The following is a 23,155-nucleotide window of genomic DNA, read 5'->3' on the forward strand; positions in this document are numbered from 1 at the left end:
TGGTTAAGACTCCACGCTCCCAATGCAGTGGGCCCAGGTTCAATCCCTGGTCAGGGAACTAGATCCCACATGCATGCTGCAACTAAGAGTTCACATGACACAACTAAGGAGCCCTCAAGCCGCAACTAAGGAGCCCGCCTGCTGCAACTAAGACCCAGCACAACCAAATAAATATATTTTTTTAATTTATAAAAAATAGCTCGTGATATATTTTAACACAACTATATTAAACTGGAAACAGTAACTATGAACTTGGATAACAGAGATGGGATAATTTTTCCCAAAAAAGTACTGGATTGTAACTCAGTTCCAATCTTACTCAGATTCCAATATAACTTCACCAAGAATCTTTAAATCACTAACTTTACATGATTACTTCCCAATAAAATGGAGAAAAGACTTATCATTTTTCATAAATTTATTGAAAAAAATACAGGGTATTTTCAGACTGTAGAAAAAAAGCAACTTTGTGAAAAGGTATCATTTTATAGAATATGCTCACAGGTAAATGGAATAACATTACTGGTTATATAAGTGAAACATTATCATTGCCAGTTATGCTACAGGCAAAGAAAGATTATCGGCTTCACAAGGTAATATGACTATTTCTCAAGGTATGACAATCAAGATGTACATCAAAAACATAACCTAAAGTGCAAGTAACTAAAAATTTCCTCAAACTGATTTAGGGGGTGCTTGAAAAAGAATGACTTAGGACTTTCTGACCTGAATAAAACAACAAGAAATATGGCCATATTAAATCCTCTAGAGAATCTTTCTATTTCAATAGGAATTACCACATATGATATTGTCCTTTCTTAACCATGTTATCAAACAAGATTCAAAAATTAGCAAATAGGGCTTCCCTGGTGGCGCGGTGGTTGCGAGTCCGCCTGCCGATGCAGGGGACACGGGTTCGTGCCCCCGTCTGGGAAGATCCCACATGCCGCGGAGCGGCTGGGCCCGTGAGCCATGGCCGCTGAGCCTGCGCGTCCGGAGCCTGTGCTCTGCAACGGGAGAGGCCACAACAGTGAGAGGCCCGCGTACCGCAAAAAAAAAAAAAAAAAAAAAAAAAAAAAATTAGCAAATAAATCTTCATTTCTCTAAAAATGAAAACTACTATGATGTCTTTATGAAGCCAGAAAATACTAAAAGTAGAGTCATTTTTTAGATTTGAACCACGTCTTTTTTTAGTTGGTAGCTACTATGCTTGACATCTTTTTCAGGTTCATTGATACAGGCTAATCACCAACCACTGGGCAAAACTGGCCCATTTCAAAATAGGAACGTGCACTAGAAAGACCTTGGGTTTCCTCACTCGGGGTATTCTTGAAATCTACAAATACATAGAAAATTGTACAGAGTCAAGCCTAAGGAAATCATGGGAACAAGATACTTATATAGTATATCCTGCCCAAATTTAAATCAAACAAAATCTCCTACAAACTTCCACAATATTAACTGGATACAGGATTCTTCATTTCACTCAAACTGCTCTATGTCACTATTAAAAGTTAAGCTACTTTGTTCCTTTCTAAGTGTGCTCCTATTACATGCTAAACAAATGACTAATGGATAAAAGAAAATTTGGGTATGATTTCAACTATATAGCATTTTGGAAAAGGCAAAACTACAGAGGCAGTAAAAACATCAGTGGTTTCCAGGAGTTAGCGGGGTAGTGGGTAAGAAGAGATGAACAGACAGAGCACAGAGGGTTTTTAAAGCAGTGAAAATACTCTGTATGATCCATAATGGTGGATACATGTCATTTTACATTTGTCCAAACCCACAGAATGTACAACACCAAGAGTAAACCCTAATGTAGACTTCGGGTAAAAATGATGTGTTAATGTAGGTTCATCAACTGTAATAAATGTGCCAGTCTGATTGGGGATGTTGATAATGGGGGAGGCTATGTATGTGTGGGAACTGGGGATATATGGGAAATCTGTTATCTTCCTCTCGTTTTGCTGTGAAACTACATCTGCTCTAAAAAAAATTAAGTCCTTAAAAAAAAAAAAAAGAAAACTGCTTAATGGTCTATACAAACTACGCTTTTTCAAAACAATTCCTATTCCTGCCCTTTTTTTTTGAAGAAAATATTTTAAATTACTTTTGTCATTAATGTTAGTTCTTGTTGCCATTCCTCAAATTTGGCTCTGACATTATAAACTTCCCTAGAACATACCTAAATGAATCCCATGCTAAAAACTCAGCATTAACACAGTGCTATATAAGGTATACACCTCAGTCATTCATCCAGCTAAAACTAAATGAACCTATATTCAAATCACTGATGTCAATTCCTTCTAATACTCTGAGAAACAAAGAGTAGAAGGAGGACACGATCAGCTGAGATGAAAGCCGCCAACTATGTTCTTCTTAGAGTATCTGGAACATTATGCATCTGTGTCAGGTCATTTCAGTTGGAGAGTCTAACGTAGTATAAATAAGGCCATGGTCATGGATTTGACCTTTAGCAGACCAACTGCTTTGACTCTATACTCATGCTCCCCTCATTCACCTGGAAATATGCCATTAATCAAAGGGAGTACCATTGAGGAAAAACACTCAGTTTTGAAGGTCAGTCTTATAAACATTAGAACTCTGAGCACATTTAACATGTGCTAAATAACGTTTAAGGCACTACATGAAATCTATGCAAACATACTTCAATATGTTGAAAGTAGCAATACAGAAGTAGGACTTAAAATTATGAGCCATACTTTCATATACTCGTGGCAAGAACTGCTTTCCAAGAAGGTCACACAAATTTGGCACTAAGTCTCAGGGCTTTAAAAACATACTCTTCTAGGAATTCAGCCTAAGGAAACAGTCAGAAGTTCAAAGACTCATACACAAAGAGAATCAATAGACTGCTAATATAAAATTTTTGAAAAATGTTAATGTTTAAAATAGGATAATGGTTAAATCAGTTACGTTCAATTAGTCATTAACAAATTATATTTTCATATAAGCCTCAGTAATAAAGCTGTGTGATACTGGCACATGAACATAGACAGACCAACAGAACATAATAGAAAATCTTGAAATAAACCAAAATGTATATGGCAATCTAATGAAAGATAAAGGAGTCATCTTAAATCAGTGGGGAAAAATTAATTATTCAATAAATGGTGCTAGGATAACTGGAAAGCCATCTTTCTAAAAGTGAAATTGTATCTATATCTCATACTTTATACCAGGATGAATTCTAAATGGATCAAAGGTTTAAATGTAAAAATAAAAACAAGAAAGTACTAGACAAACCATTATTATTTTATAACCTCAGAATAGGAAAGGCCATTCTAACTAGGACATAAAACCAAAAAGCCATAAGATTGATACATTCGGGACTTCCTTGGCAGTCCAGTGGTTAAGAATCTGCGCTTCCACTGCAGGGACACAGGTTCAATCCCTGGTCAGGGAACTAAGATCTTGCATGCCATGCAGTGTGGCAAAAAAAAAAAAAAAAAAAAGAAGAAGAAGAAGAAGATTGATACATTCAACTGCATAAAAATAATTTCCTCATAGAGGAAAAGAAAAAAAAAGATAAATGAAAATACCGGCAACTCATGGCAGACAAAGGGCTCTTAATATACTAAAAGTTCCTGCAAATCACTAAGAAAAAGATCCAACAACCCAATAAAAATGGGCAGAAGATATGTACAGTCACAATAAAAGGTATATTTAAATGGCTCTGTAAGATATTCAATCACACGTAATATAAGATTTGAAAGAATAAAATTAAACTAAGACTAATTTTTTAGATTGTCACATTAAAAATCCTTGATAATTCCCTATGTATGGGGAGATGGGCATTCTCATACCTTGCTGGAGAAATATAAATAGGTACAACCCCTAAGAAGAGCAATTTGGGAATATCTTTCAAAATTACAAATACATCTATCTTTGACCTAGCAATTCCATGAATTTTTGTTATAGATATACACAAGCAAAATGGCTTATATCCAAGATTATTCATGCACTATCACTTGCACCAGCAAAATGTGGGGATTGGTTTAATAAATTATGATTCATCCAAGCATCATGCAGCCATAAAAAGAATGAGGAACCACTTTACAAATGGACAGGAAAATATATCCAAGATATATTAATAAGTGTGTGTGGAGGGGAGATGTGAGGGAGGAATAACACAAACTCCAGATCAATTCCTATAATGGGTTAACAATTCTGTAAAAAAGGAGAAAAAAGCATATACACAGTAAAAACTATGATACTATCAATTCAGATACTAAGCAATTAACAACTGGCTCCAGACCCCCAGAACACCCAACCAACTTCCTTTGGGGGTTTGTTCCAGTCACTTCATTAACCTCACAAAAAAATGACCCAGCCTTTTTTTTTTTTTTTTGGCCATGCGGGATCTTAGTTCCCTGACCAGGGATTGAACCTGTGACCTCGGCAATGAAAGTGCAGAGTCCTAACCACTGGACCACCAGGGAATTCCCAAACCCTGAATTTTTTTAAACTACATTTCTTGGATCCCACTCTTGGCAGAGTTTTTACCTATCTATCTATCTATTTCTATATGCCTGGAATAGGTATGGAAGGATACACAAAAATTTCCAACATTTATTCATTGTGTGGGAGGGAAATGATTGCCTGCCAGATGGCAAGTGAGGGGTGGGGAGGAGGGGTGAGAGAGACCTCATGACATATCCTTTTATACCTTTTGAATTCTGAAAGAAGGAAATGTATTTCCTATTTTTAAAATTACATTTAAAAATAAAAATATATTTGAAAAAATTTTAAAGATTTTCAAAGCCATAAGAAAATATGCTATTAGAAAAAGGCAGGATATAAAATAGATGCAGTATGATACCAAATATGTACAAACAAGTATATCTGTACACAGAAAAAAGTGGAATAAAATATTAAAGGAAGAATTATCTCTAAGAGGTGGAATTATAGCTGATTTTAATTTTCTTTGGCTTTTCCTATAATTCAAATTCTTTACATTAAGCATGGATTACATTCATAATTAGGAAAATAGTATTAAATTTTTAATAATATGAATCAGAGAGGTTAGAAATTAAAAGGGAGGTATAAAGCTACTAAGGATTATCCAGGATTCTAAGGATCATAAATGAAACATTCAAATTTCCTCAAAACATCACTCCAATGGCAGAATAAAGAATTTAGGAAAAGATCTAATCTGTCCTCTAATCTACCTCCTAAGGATCACTATGAGATTATTCTCATCCTCCTACTTTCTGGATGTTTTGACCGTTTTTGTTTTCTGTTACCTAGGTAATGGTACTTCCAGCATTTCCCTTAAAGACTGTGAAACTAACAATCTGGTATTTCTCACTGACCTTCAGCTTTGAAAGGCCATCTCCCTAAGGGAAAGCAGTAAGATCTAGAAGCTATAACAGGAGGCTGAGGAATCTGAGGTTAAGAGTTCTAATCCTGACAAACTGTGGAATTTGTCTCCAATTTTGGGAAGAAGCTAAATTTCCTGAGTCAGTTTACTTAATGAGGAAACTTAAAAGATTATTTTGAAAAATATTTAGGACTATCAACTTTTTACACTTTTAACTCTTCACACTATTCTTCTGAACTCTGTTTTCTTGCCTCATGTTAAATTTTTCCTCTCTAAATTTTCACTCTTCCAAACAGTATCTGCAAGCGTTACCAATGTCTTAGACTTAGGAGCAGGGAGGGGATACTTTTAGAAAGCCTACTGTAAATGACACAACATGAACAGAACTTGAGCCAAGTTGAAGACAATTTATGGGGGAATAAGAATGCAATCAGGATCTAAACTGGACCCTTATGAGCAAAGTGGCCACAGACAACCAATTAATGTAACTACATTGAGTAAGGGAAGGTAAAACTCAAGACTTCTAACACCTGAACCCTGCTGATAGAGATAGGAAGATGATAACTTCTATGTCACAGGGCAGCAAATGAAGTTTTGTCATGCTTGCTTTCAAGGGCTCAATTTTTATTTCTTTTGTTTACCGTATTCCCTCCAACCCCATTGAGCTGGGCCTCAGGACATCTTTTTTTCCCTACTATTTACATATCATGTACTTCTTGATGGCTGCCTTCCACAAGAAAACCAGCTACATTAAACTTGTAAAAGGTTCTCTACCAACAGGTCTTGAGAAGCACTTGATAGCCTTTGGGAAGAAACAAACATCAGAGAGCAATTATCCCTCTGCCAAGGGCGGAGTGCCCTCAGCACACTTCAAACTCCTCCTCCTGGTTAACAAGACCGAACACCTCTCTAGTTACTTAAAAGTTATTCCAATAGGGTGGGACAAGGGAGCAGACAGCTGAATTTTTTCTGGATTAACTCAGTCATTAGTTCAATGCTTTTTTGTGGTTCACCTACTTAAAAGGTGATCAAATCACTTTGTGCTACTCCAGAGAGCAACTGCTAAAAACAATTACATAAACCCTCCACTTCAATTTACCTTATCCTTCTTTCTAATAAAACAAAGTGTAAGAAACCACTGCCTTGCTACCATTTCTTCAGTAATCTCAGTAAAGCCTACTTTGTCATATGAATCCCTTTTGTTTTCCTTAGCAAATCAGAAAATTTTACTTCATTCATCATAAATAGGATACAACTGTACATCTTTTTTTTTTTTTTTTTTTTTTTTGCGGTACGCGGGCCTCTCATTGTCGTGGCCTCTCCCGTTGCGGAGCACAGGCTCCGGACGCGCAGGCTCAGCGGCCATGCCTCACGGGCCCAGCCGCTCCGCAGCATGTGGGATCTTCCCGGACCGGGGCACGAACCCCTGTGCCCTGCATCGGCAGGCGGATTCTCAACCACCGCGCCATCAGGGAAGCCCTGTACATCATTTTTTAAAGTGCATACACTGAATCTTATTATCTGAAGAAGATAAAGGCAATCCTTATAAACAAACTATTCTCAGATAAACAGGGGCAATCTAGAACTTCATATTATTTACATCAGAGAATTTGTACAGATCCTCAATTCCATACCGGCAATTCCTAAACCCAAAAAGCTCTGAACACTCTTTTTTCATAACTCCTCTAGCAGTAAAATCTGACCTGCACTGACACCATGCTATGTATAGTGTTAAACAATACTTAGCATGAATGTCCATTTGTTTAATTGCAGAACTATTAACATGACTGATGTTGCTCCACACACCACTGGGGGGTTATATCACTATATATACCATATTTTCTAAAATCAGAAGTTTTGAATTTTGAAACACTCTAATCCAAACAGTTTTGGACAAGGGATTGTGGATGTATAGTTTCTATTCTGCAAAAGTATTTTCGTTCTCTGAAAATGAAATAGCAATAAACCAACATGATAGAGGGTAGAAAAATACTAAGATGTTGTAAAGGAAATTGTCCACCATCTAAAACATTAGTAGAATACATTATTTAAATGAGATATATAAATTTTCTCTTGAAGGAAAAAAAGGAGGGCTATTTGAAATCAATATAATTTAAAATAAACAGTATATACCTAGGCCTTCTTGGAAGTTCTCTTTAATTTCAGTGGAGAACTGTCTACTCCTACTGTGTATAAAATGTATTGGAGATTATGGGAAAATGATGTGTCAACACTCAAAGTCATCCTTGAGTATTTCTTTTTTAATGAATGGGCTTAAATATATTTTTTTAATATTTATTTATTTATTTGGCTGTGCTGGGTCTTAGTTGCCGCACGTGGGATCTTTAGCTGTGTAGTGCAGGATCTAGTTCCCTGACCAGGGATTGAACCTGGGCCCCCTGCATTGGGAGCCTGAAGCCTTAGCCACTGGACCGCCAGGGAAGTCCCCATCCTTGAGTACTGAACTCAAGCTTAAGATCCCAAGGATTCCTAAAACATTAATACTCATTTGTAAAAGTTCAATTAATAGTATTTGAGGAAATTAAAACACTTAAGTAACATGAACATGTTTTGGGATATACTGAATACATAGTCACTGATTTTCTTCTGGCAATCAATTAGCTAGAGCACATAAAACTTCTAGTCTTGGTTGAGCAATTTCACTTATCTACATGTTACCACAAAACAGGAGTCATGGGGTGCATATGTAAGACGTGTGAGAATGAGTGATTTGCGGGACTTCCCTGGTGACACAGTGGTTAAGAATCCGTCTGCCAATGCAGAGGACATGGGTTCAAGCCCTGGTCTGGGAAGATCTCACATGCTGCGGAGCAACTAAGCCAGTGTGCCACTACTGAGCCTGCACTCTAGAGCCTGCGAGCCACAACTACTGAAGACCACATGCTACAACTACTGAAGCCCGCACACCTAGAGCCCGTGCTCCGCAACAAGAGAAGCCACCGCAATGAGTAGCCCGCGCACTGCAACGAAGAGTAGCCCCCGCTCGCCACAACTAGAGAAAGCCCACGTGCAATAACGAAGACCCAATGCAGCCAAAAATAAAATTAATTAATTTAAAAAATAATAAGTATTTTTTTAAAAAAAAGAATGAGTTGCTGAGAATATTCAAAGTGAATTATGCTAAGAACTTTCTGTATAAGGCCAGTGAGTTAGTCATAACTAATTCATACTAGACCAAAATAAAATAACTTCCTGGACTTGTTACTGGTTGCAACATTTTAAGTAAACATAGAAACATGTTCTCTAAAAATGCAATAAAATATACTTTTTTAATTAAATCATCCTTTGTTTTAATTTATGAAGTATAAGCAATATTACTTACTATAACCAGATAAGACTTCTGCCCCTGTCAACTCATAACCAGTTCATGAGAAATTCTTACCAAATTCCCATTGCCATATTTCTAGAATTGTATTATATTTGATGCAGTATGATTAATTCCCTTTTTCTTCTGCTTGCTGAAATAGTACCAGCCTTTAGAAATTTTCCAGGAGGTCCCTATCAATCATTAATAAACAATGAGCTATATATTAGCTTAATGGTAGGCAATAATGTTGATGTTATTTTATTAACTGAATATTTTAGATAAGTCCTGCCCATACTATTAAAATTAAAAACAATATGGTTTCTTGGTGATCACTTCATCATGAGAACTATATTTCCCCTCTAGCTATTTAAAAGCACATCTGTGCATACACCTGCAGATCTGTTGTACTGATGGGTGCAGAGCTCCAATGCGGGCACTGCTGGAGACTGGTATCTTTAATTTCCCCCAAATAGTGCCCTTCACTCACCATCCATTCATGGTAAAGTAGTTAATTTTAACGTCCTCATTGTTTACCAGAAAGCAGAGACAGTGAGGCTGGCTTTGCCGTTCCCGTTTCCTTTTGCTGGGCTGCTGAGCTTTTTCAGCCAATTGACTTCACTTTGAGGCTATAAATATCTGAAAAATGTTCTGCATTTGATGCTCTTGGATTCTGCATCCATATTTAGCTGTTTGTGGCATGCCTTTGTTTAAGCTACTCTACCACCCATACAGTCAGTCAGGTTGAGATCTGGATGGTCAAAGGACAGATGGATCAACATTCAGCACACACTGACTTACCGTGGGGGAGGCATCGATCTGCTAGACACTGTGACAATGAAGGGAGTGGCAAGATAGGAATACAGAGATAAACAAGACAGACAGATTCCCTGGTGTCAAAAATATTATAGTCTTGACGGGCATGGGCACAACTTATAATAATATTGGAATAAAACAAATGAAACACTTTGCAACTAAAAGAAAATGAAGAATAGCACAGCATAACTATTTTCTCTTGGCTGTGTCTCAAAAATGTGCATTTGTTTGTGTTCTAAATATAGGTCTACATATTATAAAGCTCTGGACATATTCCAAAAAGTTTGTAATCATGACAATACACAAAACTCTGAATATAGGTATAATCCACCAAAGAGCCAGACCTATTAGTAGCAAACTCAAAACAGTGCCCAGTCTTCAAATTTTGTGAGGCAAACTAATAAAATATTGTTTCCAAAAGTTTCTGTAAGTAAATAAATAAAATAAAAGTTTCTGTTAAGATATTTGGGGAGAGGGGCTACTTCTGTTCTTCTTGTTTGTTTGCATACTGATTTCAAACCTTAAGTATATTGAAGAGGATATAAACCATAGCCAGAAGCCAGGAGCACTTAATACAGCTCCTTACTTTGCATCTTATCTTTAAAACCCACAGGTCTATTCTAGGTTAGGTCTCAAAACTGAATGAGCTAGATTTGAGATCCCCATTCCCACCTTCCTATCTTGTGAAAACATTCCAAACAAATATACATCTGCCTTCAACATTCCTTCTTTCAAAACTCAGTTCATTGACCTTTTGATAAAAGTGCTCCCCAGAATCCTGATAGTCATGATTTAAATGTATTAAAGGCTTGCTTGATGCCTGGCCCCAAGAGTCAGGGTGGAATTGGGAGGCAAAGTTGTAGGTTAAATAATAGGGTAGGCCATAGAATCAGAAAACTCAAACTAAAATGTACCATAGATACAATTACTCCAGATTCCACATTTTATGTAGAAACCTAGACCCATGGACTTAAAATTACTTGCCCAAAGTTAAACAACAATTTGTGGCAAGGCCAGAATGAAAACCCAGGTTCTCAACCCCCAGTTGCATGCTCTAGACTAGTTTCTGGATTTCTTTAAAAAACGTTTGAGTACACTCATCAAAGTCTCTTTCAATTGTGTAAAAGAACCTTGATGTTCCAAAACAATCAGGATTTTGAACACACAAAACAAATAAACAAGAAAACCAAAACAAACTGTTTTCCAAATTGATTTTCTACATTCTATTTTTTTTACTTCAAAGAGCTATACAACAGGCAACTTAAAAACTAGCTAAGGACATAGAAAAGCCAAGAGTCATTCAGATAGTTTTGGAATATTTACATCAAACTAAAGACAATAAAGTAGTACCCAAGATGAGCTGCCTTAGAGGAAGGAAAGTAGCAGTACTAAACAGTAAATAAAAACTTCTGGTTAATTGATAGGGAAGACAAAAAAGTTACAATGCAGTATAAAGTCTGCAAATTGGCTTTGAAATGCACACTATATATGTGTGTGTGAGAGAGAATATATATTTAAGAATATACACACAAACCTAGCCCTAGGAATGGACTACAAAAACAAGCACATAGGTTTATGAGTTATATGCAAAGAAGGTAGTTAATACTAAGTCTAGAAAATCCAGACAGAATAGTTTGACACTGAAATACTGAATTGTCATATATACATATTCTTGCAGTTAACAAGGCCCTATCTCTAACTTCATATAAAAAACAATATGCAAAAGAAGTGTATAAGGACAGAAAGGATAGAATAGGAAAAAGTTGTAACCACAATATACTCTAATTCAAGCTCAATTTCAGATTCCCACCAATGTTTGTTACAAACCATCGGCTAAGTAGGAACAGCAGGTGGGTGGAAAAATCAGGCACTAAAGTTTTTAATCTGCTGAGAATGAACTGGGTGACCTTGCATCATCTCCCACTTCTTTGCTTTAATTCTTTCAGTTAATTAAAATAACATCAAGAAACATTTATAAACATCCAGCAAAATACAATTAAGAATTGGTTATAAAAATTGATGGATTTTTAGAACTACAAGGACCATTAAGAGATTATTTAATCCAATCCACTCATTTTACAGAAGAGGAATGAGACGTCAAAAAAGTGACCTGCTCTGCTCCAAATCACATAGCCATGTAGTGGAAGAACTGAGACCAAAATTCAGATCTCTGGACTCCCAGTTCTATGATCTTTCTCATGGTGATAGACTTAAAGTCTTGAAATCAACTGAACTATCCAGGAAGACAACTTCAAAGTCACAGTCACTCTTGAATACTAAACACATACCCTGTTCAGGATGAAAAAAAAAAAAAAAAACCATAATGTACTTGATCACTAACGGGCTTAGATGCACATGACTGCAGGATAACATCTTAACATTGTGTTGATCTCAGGTGCTTCAAATTTGCCATCTTATACTCAGTCACATTACTAATGTCTTTTATAGTCCTGTGAGCTAAGTGATAAACACCTTGACGTTTCAATATTTTGGAAAGCCACAGCTCAGTCCTGAATGCCAGGCTATAAATCCTTGGGCTATGGGTTTTCAAAACCAGCATGGTTTTAATGCTGCCACAAGGCTCGCCCTAATAGAATCTCATCATTCAGTTTTAATTAAAGAGGTGGTTACTAGGAATGCAGAAAGGGAAAGTTTTAGTGTGTTCATCACTTTTTAACTTGCTGAGTAGCAACCCAGTCACTTTACAAAGAGCACCAGAAACAATAGTGCAATCCGAAACAATCCACACCCCTTGGACTAAATGCTTGCCTTTGGAGAGTGAGGTTCAGAAAGAGGTTATAGAATTAGACTATTCCCACCAAATAAATGCTTCTGATTTTTATTTTATTATCTTAACCTCTGCTAAGCTGTTTCATAATATCTTAGTTTCCAGCCTTGCCTCACTCCAGAGAAAGCAGTGAAACGCCATTCATTTGATTTCACGGTGTGTTCTTCTTGAAGATCAGCTGACACTTCTCTTGAAGTCACCACCTGAGAATTAAGTCTACATAGCCCAACTCCACCTTAAATGTACTGCAGGTACCTGAAAAGGTCCAAAGACCATACTGAGTCACATCTCTCTCCTCAAGTCCTAGTCTGGAGAAACTTGTCAAAAATGCACCCCAGAACCAAAAGGGATGTGGGAAACGGACCCAGGATGGATGGGGACTGAGAACACGACTGAGACCAGGTAATGAATTTCAGCCTGAGCAAAGACACAAAACATCAGCCTCTAAGACGGCCTTTGGTCCTTACCGTACACCCGGACCCAGCTCTGTTGCTGGCACACGGACTCCAGAAGGATCCGATCCAACATGCCACCGGCCACGGCCCCACTGACCGGGACAACAGCGTCCAGCTCCTCCGGGGGGAGCGGCGAGTCGGACTCCAGTCCCGGGAACATCTCCGGCCAGGAGAGCGCCTCCGCGGCTCCTCCGGACGACAGGGAGAGCTCCATGGTGCCCCTGAGGGACAAGGCGGCGGCGGCGGGGCGGGCGTGCGGCTCCGCGCCCTGCCTGCGGGAAGGGGAGGAGGAGAGCGCAGCAGCGGGGGCAAGGACCCGAGAGGCAGCCGGCGCGGACGCGGCTCACCTCCTTCCCCGCCGCCCACTGCCCGCGGCTCGGGCGCTGCTGCCCACCTGCAGCCGGCGGGCGGGACCCAGCCCGGGAGGCGGATCCAGCGTGGCCCCGGGTGGGGGTGGGTCCGGGCTCAGGTATGGGTCCCTCCCGGGAGGGGACGTGGAAGGACCCGGGAGGGGCGGCTCGCCCGCCCGCCCCCTCGGAGCCGCCTTTCTGTGCCCCAGCCGGCGTCACCCGCGGGCCGATCGGGCCGGGGCTGGGGATGGAGTGGGGCCAGACAGGGCTGGGCTGGGGGCGTCGCCGCCAGGGGCCGCCCCCTTTGACCGGCTCCCGCCGCCGCCGCCGCCGCCGCCTCAGGGGCTCCGAGTGTCCACTCCCTCACCCCTGGGTGGGGGGGCGGGGGAGGCGGTGGCCCCGGGTTCTCGCCCGCCAGTCCTCAGCACCCACCCCAGGAATGAGCCGGCCCGCCCCTCTAACTCTCAGGCCAAGGCTCTCGCCGCTGCTCGGGGTCCGGCTCCGACTCCGCGGCGGATCCCACAAGCCCGGCTGCCGCGGCTGTGGCGGCGGCAGGCGGCATCCCAGGGTGATAGGCCGGAGTAATCGAGGGCCGAGAGCCAAGCCGCGTGTGCAGTAGAGTAACGAAGCGGAGGAGGAACTGCCGCCGAAGGCAGGAAAAATCGGACCCCGAGTTATTCATCCAGCCAGTCCCGCCTACTTTCCAAATACCCTCTCCGCCACCGCCCTGCAGTGCGTTTCCCGGTCTACCAGTCTTCCCAGCTGCTTCTTGAAGTGGAGCCGGCGTGGAGAGGCGGGGTGGAAAAGGGGTGCGGGAAATTTAAAAAGAAAGGAAAAGAGCTTCCCTTTCCCCTTTTCCCACCCTTTTCCTTGCATGTATGCATTTATGTCTTTATTTATTTGAACCAACATTTCTTTCTCATTGGACGGAGAGATTGGAGATGCTGCTTTATTTTACAGTCACCCTAGGGGAAAAGCTTCCTTCCTTCCCAGAGAGGAGAGTTGGCAGCGGGGTCTGGGATTATGGGATTGTGTGGGGACCGCGCTCTGCGACCTGTCCGCACTAAAGCTGGATTTGTCATCGGTTTAGAATAGCATGGTTAAGAAGTGTGGTGTGGATGGATGGACGGGCCTCGCAAGCACATGAAATGCTCTCAAAAGCCTAGTATTAACCAAACGTGTTTCTCTTTTTTTGCCTTCGATCTTTGTGCAATATGTTGGCTTTTTTACCGAGGTCGCTAATGATGTCACTTGCGTTTTATTTTTGGTCTATCTGTAGACTGTCTCCCTTGACCTTGGGTTTAATTTTATGCCCACCCAAGGCAATATTCACCAGTTCAGATTTGAGTTGCTGGAAAAGTAATAATTATGATTTTAAAATTGAAAAGTAACAGTGTCTTGCACATAGTAGGTCTCCAACAATGTTTCTTGGACATGGCTGCATAAAACCTAGCAAGGGTTCCATAAGTATACATTGCGTTGTTTTTTTTTTTTTAAACTCCTTTTGGGGGGGTGTTTAGTGTTTGTCCCCCGTTTCTCCCTACTTGGCACAAAGAGACGGGTCTACAAGGGGACATTTTTGTTTTCTGTATTGTTTGGGCTTATCAAGAGGTATGAGGAGGCGTTTTGTAATTTTCTCTAAATTGTTATTTAGAGTAATAGTATTTCACAACAGGAAGTAACCTTAGAGAGAATCTCATCCTGCCTCCTGTTTAACAGGTGAGAAAACTGAGGAACAGCCATGTTACCTGGCAAATCAACCACCAATACAGATAGGTCTGCAATGCTTCAGTGATATTGGTTACTTCAACTTCTTTCCCTCAAAAACCTTTTGTGATTAAGCTTGTTGATATGTGGCTTGGTGATGTATTGAAGTGATCATTTCCAGTATATAGAACCCTGATTTCTTACTATCTGACACCATAGTCAGACTTCCAAGTCTAACCATCGTATCCCTCAGAGTTTGGACAAAAGAAAGTGTTGAAGCTAGAGATTTAGAGCCCTGCACTGAATAGAGCTAGAGCATTTCTATTTACACTAAATTACTGTTGAAGTCATGGTAACAGAAGTCAGGGACTTCCCTGGTGGTCCAGTGGTTAAGAATCTGCCTGCCAGTGGTGCTGGGAAAACTGGACAGGTACATGTAAAAGTATGAAATTAGAACACTCCCTAACACCATACACAAAACTAAACTCAAAATGGATTAAAGACCTAAATGTAAGACCAGACACTATCAAACTCTTAGAGGAAAACATAGGCAGAACACTCTATGACATAAATCACAGCAAGATCCTTTTTGACCCACCTCCTAGAGAAATGGAAATAAAAACAAAAATAAACAAATGGGACCTAATGAAACTTCAAAGCTTTTGCACAGCAAAGGAAACCATAAACAAGACCAAAAGACAACCCTCAGAATGGGAGAAAATATTTGCAAATGAAGCAACTGACAAAGGATTAATCTCCAAAATTTACAAGCAGCTCAGGCAGCTCAATATCAAAGAAACAAACAACCCAATCCAAAAATGGGCAGAAGACCTAAATAGACATTTCTCCAAAGAAGATATACAGATTGCCAACAAACACATGAAAGAATGCCCAACATCATTAATCATTAGAGAAATGCAAATCAAAACTACAATGGGATATCATCTCACACCAGTCAGAATGGCCATCATCAAAAAATCTAGAAACAATGCTGGAGAGGGTGTGGAGAAAAGGGAACCCTCTTGCAGTGCTGGTGGGAATGTAAATTGATACAGCCACTATGGAGAACAGTACGGAGGTTCCTTAAAAAACTAAAAATAGAACTACCATATGACCCAGCAATCCTACTGCTGGGCATATACCCTGAGAAAACCATAATTCAAAAAGAGTCATGTACCAAAATGTTAATTGCAGCTCTATTTACAATAGCCAGGACATGGAAGCAACCTAAGTGTCCATCAACAGATGAATGGATAAAGAAGATGTGGCACATATATACAATGGAATATTACTCAGCCATAAAAAGAAACGAAGTTGAGTTATTTGTAGTGAGATGGATGGACCTAGAGTCTGTCATACAGATTGAAGTAAGTCAGAAAGAGAAAAACAAATACCGTATGCTAACACATATATATGGAATCTAAGAAAAAAAAAAAAGTCATGAAGAACCTAGGGGCAAGACGGGAATAAAGACACCTACTAGAGAATGGACTTGAGGATATGGGGAGGGGGAAGGGTAAGCTGTGACAAAGTGAGAGAGTGGCATGGACATATATACACTACCAAACGTAAAATAGCTAGGTAGTGGGAAGCAGCTGCATAGCACAGGGAGATCAGCTCGGTGCTTTGTGACCACCTAGAGCAGTGGGATAGGGAGGGTGGGAGGGAGGGAGACACAAAAGGGAAGAGATATGGGAACATATGTATATGTATGACTGATTCACTTTGTTATAAAGCAGAAACTGATACACCATTGTAAAGCAATTATACTCCAATAAAGATGTTAAAAAAAAATAATGATAATAAATGCATGTATGGGCACTGAAAAAAAAAAAAAGAATCTGCCTGCCAATGCAGGGGACACAGGTTAGAGCCCTGGTCCGGGCAGATCCCACATGCTGCAGAGCAACTAAGCCCGTGCACCACAAATACTGAGCCCGCGTGCCACAACTACTGAAGCCCGCGTGCCTAGAGCCCGTGCTCTGCAACAAGAGAGGCCACCTCAATGAGAAGCCCGCGCACCGCAACTAGAGAAAGCCTGCACGCAGCAACGAAGACCCAATGCAGCCAAAAATTTTTAAAAATGAAGAATCCATCTTCCAATGCAGGGGACGCTTATTTCAATCTCTGGTCGGGGAACTGAGATCCCACATGCCGCGGGCAACTAAGCCCACGCACCACAACTGGAGAGAAGCCCACGTGCCACAACTAAAGCTCCAGCAAGCGGCTGTAAAGACCCAACACAGCCGAAAATAAATAAATAAATATTAAAAAAAAAAAAAGAATAAGAAGAAAGAAAGAAGTCAGAGAGCAAGGGAATAATGGGCATCAGATGTACAAATTTGGGCATCTCTTTATTAGTCACTATATAAGGAATTTATTTACCCAAGCAGTTATTTCAAAGCAGCATTAGGAGTGGTGTATGAAACATTCACAGTGGTTTTTTTTTTTCTTTTTCCTAGCTTGCTCTCTCATTAGCGTCATTCATTGTTGAGCTGAAGAAAAAAACTTCTGCCAATCCCCAGTAATCCTACTTTCTGCATCCAGTTTCCCCAAATCCCGGTTCTTCCTTCACCTCCCCGTTCTGACCCCAGACTGGCTTCAGTGGTTATCTAGTTGCTTAAGTAACAGTATGTCTGGAATGTATCTAATGTTTATAATTTAAAGAGAAAATACTTTCACAACCTGAACAATAATTCTGTGAGATAAGCCTAACCAGTGTTTTTTAAAATCACCATTTAGCCAATGAAAAAACTTGAAGCACAGAATTCTATTAAGCAACCTACATAAAGTAACATAGCTAGTTCATAGATTAAAACCCCAGTTTCCTAATTTTTTAATTCACTGATGGATCTGGATTCCTTAAGGGGTTTCCCCCCTTTGGCAGGTAGAATTGTTCTAACAGTTGTGGAGCCAAAAGTAAACATTTCATGGTTTTTGTAAATTATTATCACTTAAGAAAAATATTGAAGAAAAATAAAATGAACAAAAGTGTTAAACCAATCGGCATTGCTGGGAGGCAGTTAATCCTACTTGGATTTATACCAGTGTTATCTGCCTGGTGAAATCCCAGATTTTAAAGTGAAGATAAATCCTTTGCTGTTAAAGTCTTAGTTTACATTGTAGTTTGCAAACAGGCCTTTGTGTGTGAAATACAATAAAGTCTCATTTCCCTGCCTGCCCTACTGTCTCCTCCTTTTTCCTCCCTCTAGAGCTTCTGACACCAAGCTCCCAGAGGTGATCTACATATTTATTGTCAATGGAATTCAACTCTAAGAATCTGACCCAAAACCCAGGACCAGAGGGAACTAAAAGTTGGGGAACTCTGGAGGAGAAAAGATAATAAATTCCCTGGTCATAGTCTGAAAAACAAAGGCTGGTAATAATCTGAGATTTCCAAAAGAAAGAGAGCAGCTTTGGGTTCTAAGTACACATTTTCAATATAAAGGAGAGATGAGGATTTGCAATCTTTGCTGTCAGTTTGAGGACCAGGTACATGTCCAATTTTCTCATCTGTTCATCTGTCAGAAAACACATACATAAGAGGCTCCATCATCACAAATGCTCTTAACTATTTTATTAATAGCCAGTTCCTTCTAGGTAATCTAGACACTAGCTCCAAACCCTTAATCACCCAAGCAGTAATGCAGCTGTGGTTCACCAGCCACTCCCTTTCAATATTCCCTTTCCCCTTGGACACAATGATGTGGCACTCTCTTGATTATATTCTGTAACATTGGCCATGCCCAGTTCATCATAATGGAAGAATTTAGACATTTCTCAAGACTCTGTTGTCCGTCCTCTTCCTGCCTCACTCTCCAATTCCTTGGTGATGTTTTCACTTTGAGGATTTCAGCTCTTTCACTTAGATAATGTTGACTCCAAGATACCCATCTCCAGCCCCATCCACAGTACTGAGGTCCAGTCAGGAGAAGTTTGTGACTGTTGAACACCTCCACTAAGTTATGCATGCTTCCTGTGCTTCAAATTCAGTGCATGGAAAGTGAATTCTTTCCCCCTTTCCCCCACCCAAACACCCTTCTCTTCTTGAATTTCCTTTTTATGTTAGTAGAACTAGTAGGTTCTACCACTGACTTGCTTAAACACGGAGTTTCCTTTGAGTACCCTCCTCCCTCCCTAGCTTGCATAAATCCAAGCCATTTGAAATGCTTTCCATTCCCACTGACACCATCCTAGCTCAGGCTTGGTTAGCTTTCACCAAGATTATGCATTGGCTTTTTAGCTGTCCTCCTTCCCCTGAGACCTTTCCACTTCCAGTTCATCCTACACTTTGCTGTAGGTGAATTATCCTAAAGCACAGTTCAGGCCAGGTCACATCCAAGTTCAGAAAGACAGCTCCCCGCTGCCTACTAAGTAAAATGCATGCTCTACTAAGATTAAAAGGACCTCCCCAGGGCTTCCCTGGTGGTGCAGTGGTTGAGAATCTGCCTGCCAATGTAGGGGACACGGGTTCGAACCCTGGTCTGGGAGGATCCCACATGCCGCGGAGCAACTGGGCCCGTGAGCCACAACTACTGAGCCTGCACATCTGGAGCCTGTGCTCCGCAACAAGAGAGGCCACGATAGTGAGAGGCCCGCGCACCGCGATGAAGAGTGGCCCCCGCTTGCCACAACTAGAGAAAGCCCTCGCACAGAAACGAAGACCCAACACAGCCAAAATAAAAATAAATAAATTAATAAACTCCTACCCCCAACATCTTCTTAAAAAATGAAGGGGGGCCTCCCCAGTGTGGTCCCAAACCATCATTGCTACCTGACTCATAGCCTATGCTCAGCCACCCCAAATGGCTCATGTTCCCCAAATACATTCAGCACTTTTCTTGCCCCTTGCCTCCTCTTGTTTGTTATATCGGGAATGTCCTCTTCTCTACCTCTGCCTGCTAAAAACTCACCAACTTTCAAGCTCCCACCCCGTCCCCCATCAAATGCGGATGTCCTCCTCCAGCAAGTTATTTCTTATCGTCCAAGCTGGCAGTGATCTCTTCTTCCTCTGAGTTCCCATGGCATTTGTTCATGTCTGCCTCTGGAATCAATCACAGTTTATAGTATTTTGTGTAGCTCTAATATCTGCTAGTATGTTATAAGCATCTTGAGGACAAAGACCTTGTGTTAATTCATGTTTACGCCCTACCTTGTCTTTCACATACCAACCCCTCAATGAAACTAGAAGCCAGGAAACAAGAAACTAAACTGAAAAAGAAAAATGGTTGGGTTCATAGATGTTTAGGGCTGCAAAAACACCTAAAAAAGTCAATTTAATGAACCCGGCCATGAAAGCCCATTCTCACCCTGCCCGTCCCCCATTTAAAAAAATATATATATACCAACAGAAATAGAGTCACAGATAGAGAGCAGTCTTGTGGTTGCCAGGAGAGGAAAGGAGGGGGAGGGATGAATTAGGAGGTTGGGATTGACATATACACACAACTGTATATAAAATGGATGACTAATAAGGACCTGATGTGTAGCACAGGGAACTCTTCTTCATACACTGTAATGACCTATATGGGACAAGAATATGAAAGGGAGTGGATATATGTATATGTATAGCTGGTTCACTTTGCTGTACAGCAGAAACTGACACAACATTGTAAATCAACTATACTGCAATGAACATTTTTAAAAAATAAATATAAATAGAGCTAGACCCAAGAAAATGACCTGGCTTGCCCAAGGTCATACACCTAGTGACAGAGGAAGGATTAGAATTCCGATCTCCTGAATCTTAATTCATCAACTCCATCAACAGATTGTTTCCTTCCTGCTCTTTTCTGTCCTCCTCTAAATGGAGGTTTTTCTTGTTGATACAGTTTTCTTCAGTAACGTAATTTTGTTCTTTTACGTATTATTTAAGCTTAAAGCATTTGTGCCACATTCCTGGCCCCACATATAATTTTAGCAAAATTATACTTTTTTTTATAAACCAAAGGACCAAACAGAGACATCAGAGAAACATCTGGTCTGATTCATCAGGGTAGCAGCAACATTTCTATTTATACATGAGCACAGCCCTATCTTTGTAGCTCTCAGCTGTTCCTCATTGCTCAGTATGTCCCTCTTTTCAGCCTTGTCTGTCCCCCATCAAGAGAGCATCCTGCATCCTGAGTCTTAAGCAGAATCCTATGCAAAGGAAGAAAATAGATTCCCTACTCCCTAGAAGGGGTCTGTATTTCAAAGGAACTATTTCTCTACTTTCTGTCTTTTTATTCAAGAGCCTAGGACAGCGAGCCTCAAGTGGTTGGGTGGCTGCCATTCATTCTGCTGCATTCTGGGTAGAAAGAGTTGGATGAAAACCAAAGCTGTGGCATGAGTCAAGTTTGGAAGCAGGTCAGGTGGAAAGGAAGTGAGTATTCTAAACGGGAAACTGAGGTTGAGGTAGAGAACTGAAGGAACACTGACTCTCCTCACAGCAACATTTGACTGTGATTATAAATTAGAAACTGCTGGATCTTAGACATTCATCCATACCAAGAAAAACTTAGGGATCTTCTGGGGGTTTGTGAGCACCCTTTTATACCTGGCCCTTGTTGCCTAAGAGAAAGTCACCGTTTGTACCAACCGATGACAGTATTGTTTGGGAAAGCAGCAGAACAGGCCAAACAGAGCTCCGCCAGTCATTTCTTTTTGGTACAACCTCCTCCAGAATAATAACCTTGCCTCAGCATTCAGCTGCAGGAATGCAAAAAGAATAAAAACACTCAGATGGAGCCACAAGGACCACCGACATCAGGGCCTCATTGAAACCTTTCGAGGTCCTAAGCACTGAAAATAATAAAGGGCCCTACTGCATACCATGTAATTAAAATGAAAACATTGCAAAGTGTCAGAGAGAGCAACAAAGTGCTGATTTTTTTTCAGTGATGACCACTACAGAGCCTGTTTTAGAAATGGCAAGTATCGAACTCTTAAAATTTGTGTGTGTGTTTTTGTGTACTCCTGCTTTTGCCAGTGCTCTAAACACCGTATCTTTTCCAGCTCCGCCTGGAACATACAGTACCAACCATCTATTAACTAACACAATCTATGAAGGGGGTAATCTTTAGCAAATTAATTTCTGTGTTTTTCTAGTAGCTATAGAAACACTAAATTACTTCAGCCTAGCTAAAGAAAATGACCCTTTCCTTAGCATTTTTGTTCTAATGAGTCCCCAAAAATGCAATTTAAAAAATCAAAGCCAAATGATTCTAGAGTGGTGATTTTTTAAATGATTTTGCTGTCCTTATGTTATCCTGACAGCAATACTATCACCATTTGTCAACATGTGGAGGCTACACTGGCCCATTTTCATTTTGCCTCTAGTTTAATAAAGGTGTTAAGACATCGATTATAATAGTTGGAGCCTATTTAAAATGACTCTTATGAGTAAAGACCAAAAAAGACCTAAAATATATCTCTAGACGGCTGTCATCTAAATATGGATTAACATGGTCATACCTCCCGAAATGTCTCACCATTATTGATCAGGGTGGATTGCTTTTGAGAATAAGAACTCTGGAAAGTTTTTTTGGATCATTTTCCACTTGGTCTGTAACAGGACATCCTTACAAGACAACTAGGGAGGAGCTAGAAGTTAGAAGCTAGTAGTCAGAAAGTGGGTACTGCCGTTCAACGTTGCTGGGGTGTAATGTCTGAGTGATGACAAGATATAGAATGTGGTCCTGGGAAGTAGATAACTGAAGTAGAGTGGAAAAGAAGGTTGCAAGTGTTAAGGAGGCACAAAAATTAGGAAGCTAAGTTATTGAACTTTTAGGATGGGGGTAGGAGGTGGGATAAAGAAGACGACTGTAAGTTAAGTCTCAAAGTCTTTGAGGAATGAAAGGAAGCAACCTGAAGGGTGGTTAGAGGCAGGGAGGAGGAGAGGGTAGTGATCATCCTTAAGAGAAGGGTGAACTTTTACATGAGAGTTGAAGAGTGATGGTCTGGAAGTAGCAATGGGATTACAAGTAGCCAAATACCAACCCCTGCACCTCAACTCCCTCTATAGCACAACATAACAAAGTGTATGAGAAAATGAACAACCCCAACTAGAGGAATTTGCAGGACAAATCCTAGCCTTGAAGGAAACTCCCTTAATTACCTTGGAGGCACATACCTCCAAGAAGAATAAGAATGTATTTTATTACAATGGAATAATGATCCATATGACTCAGTGGAAAGGATGATTAAGGGGCTTGTAGTGATAGGTACAAGAAAGAAGAAACACGGGGTTTATAGTGATAAGCTGAAAAAGTGAGAAAGTACTAAACCATTAAAAGGACAAGGGTAAAAGAGAATAGGTGACTAGAAGCATTTCTCTTTTAATCAGTGACGAGGATTATAGGGAAGAGAAAGAGACGGGCTTCAAAT

General features: G+C 40.3%; 1 protein-coding gene and 1 non-coding gene across 4 annotated transcripts in view; both read right to left on the bottom strand.

Moving 5' to 3' along the window:
- Positions 1 to 13,651, bottom strand: part of RASAL2 (RAS protein activator like 2) — a 388,691-nt gene extending 375,040 nt beyond the window's left edge. For 2 of the 3 annotated variants that reach the window (XM_027086223.1, XM_027086224.1), the window contains exon 1: positions 12,744 to 13,650. In XM_027086223.1, the coding sequence (XP_026942024.1) occupies positions 12,744 to 12,945 (202 nt within the window). In that variant the 5' untranslated portion in view covers positions 12,946 to 13,650. Of the gene's footprint in view, positions 1 to 12,743 lie in introns of all 3 variants that reach the window. The other variant, XM_027086225.1, reaches the window with a different exon arrangement.
- On the bottom strand, positions 4,394 to 4,466 carry TRNAE-UUC (transfer RNA glutamic acid (anticodon UUC)). Its single transcript has one exon. It is a non-coding gene; the product is annotated as a tRNA-Glu (tRNA).
- Positions 13,652 to 23,155: the final 9,504 nt, after the last annotated feature.

Source organism: Aethalodelphis obliquidens, unplaced genomic scaffold (assembly GCF_003676395.1).
Source record: "Aethalodelphis obliquidens isolate GAN/ISIS:26980383/991018 unplaced genomic scaffold, ASM367639v1 scaffold55, whole genome shotgun sequence".
NCBI classification, from domain to species: Eukaryota; Metazoa; Chordata; class Mammalia; order Artiodactyla; family Delphinidae; genus Aethalodelphis; species Aethalodelphis obliquidens.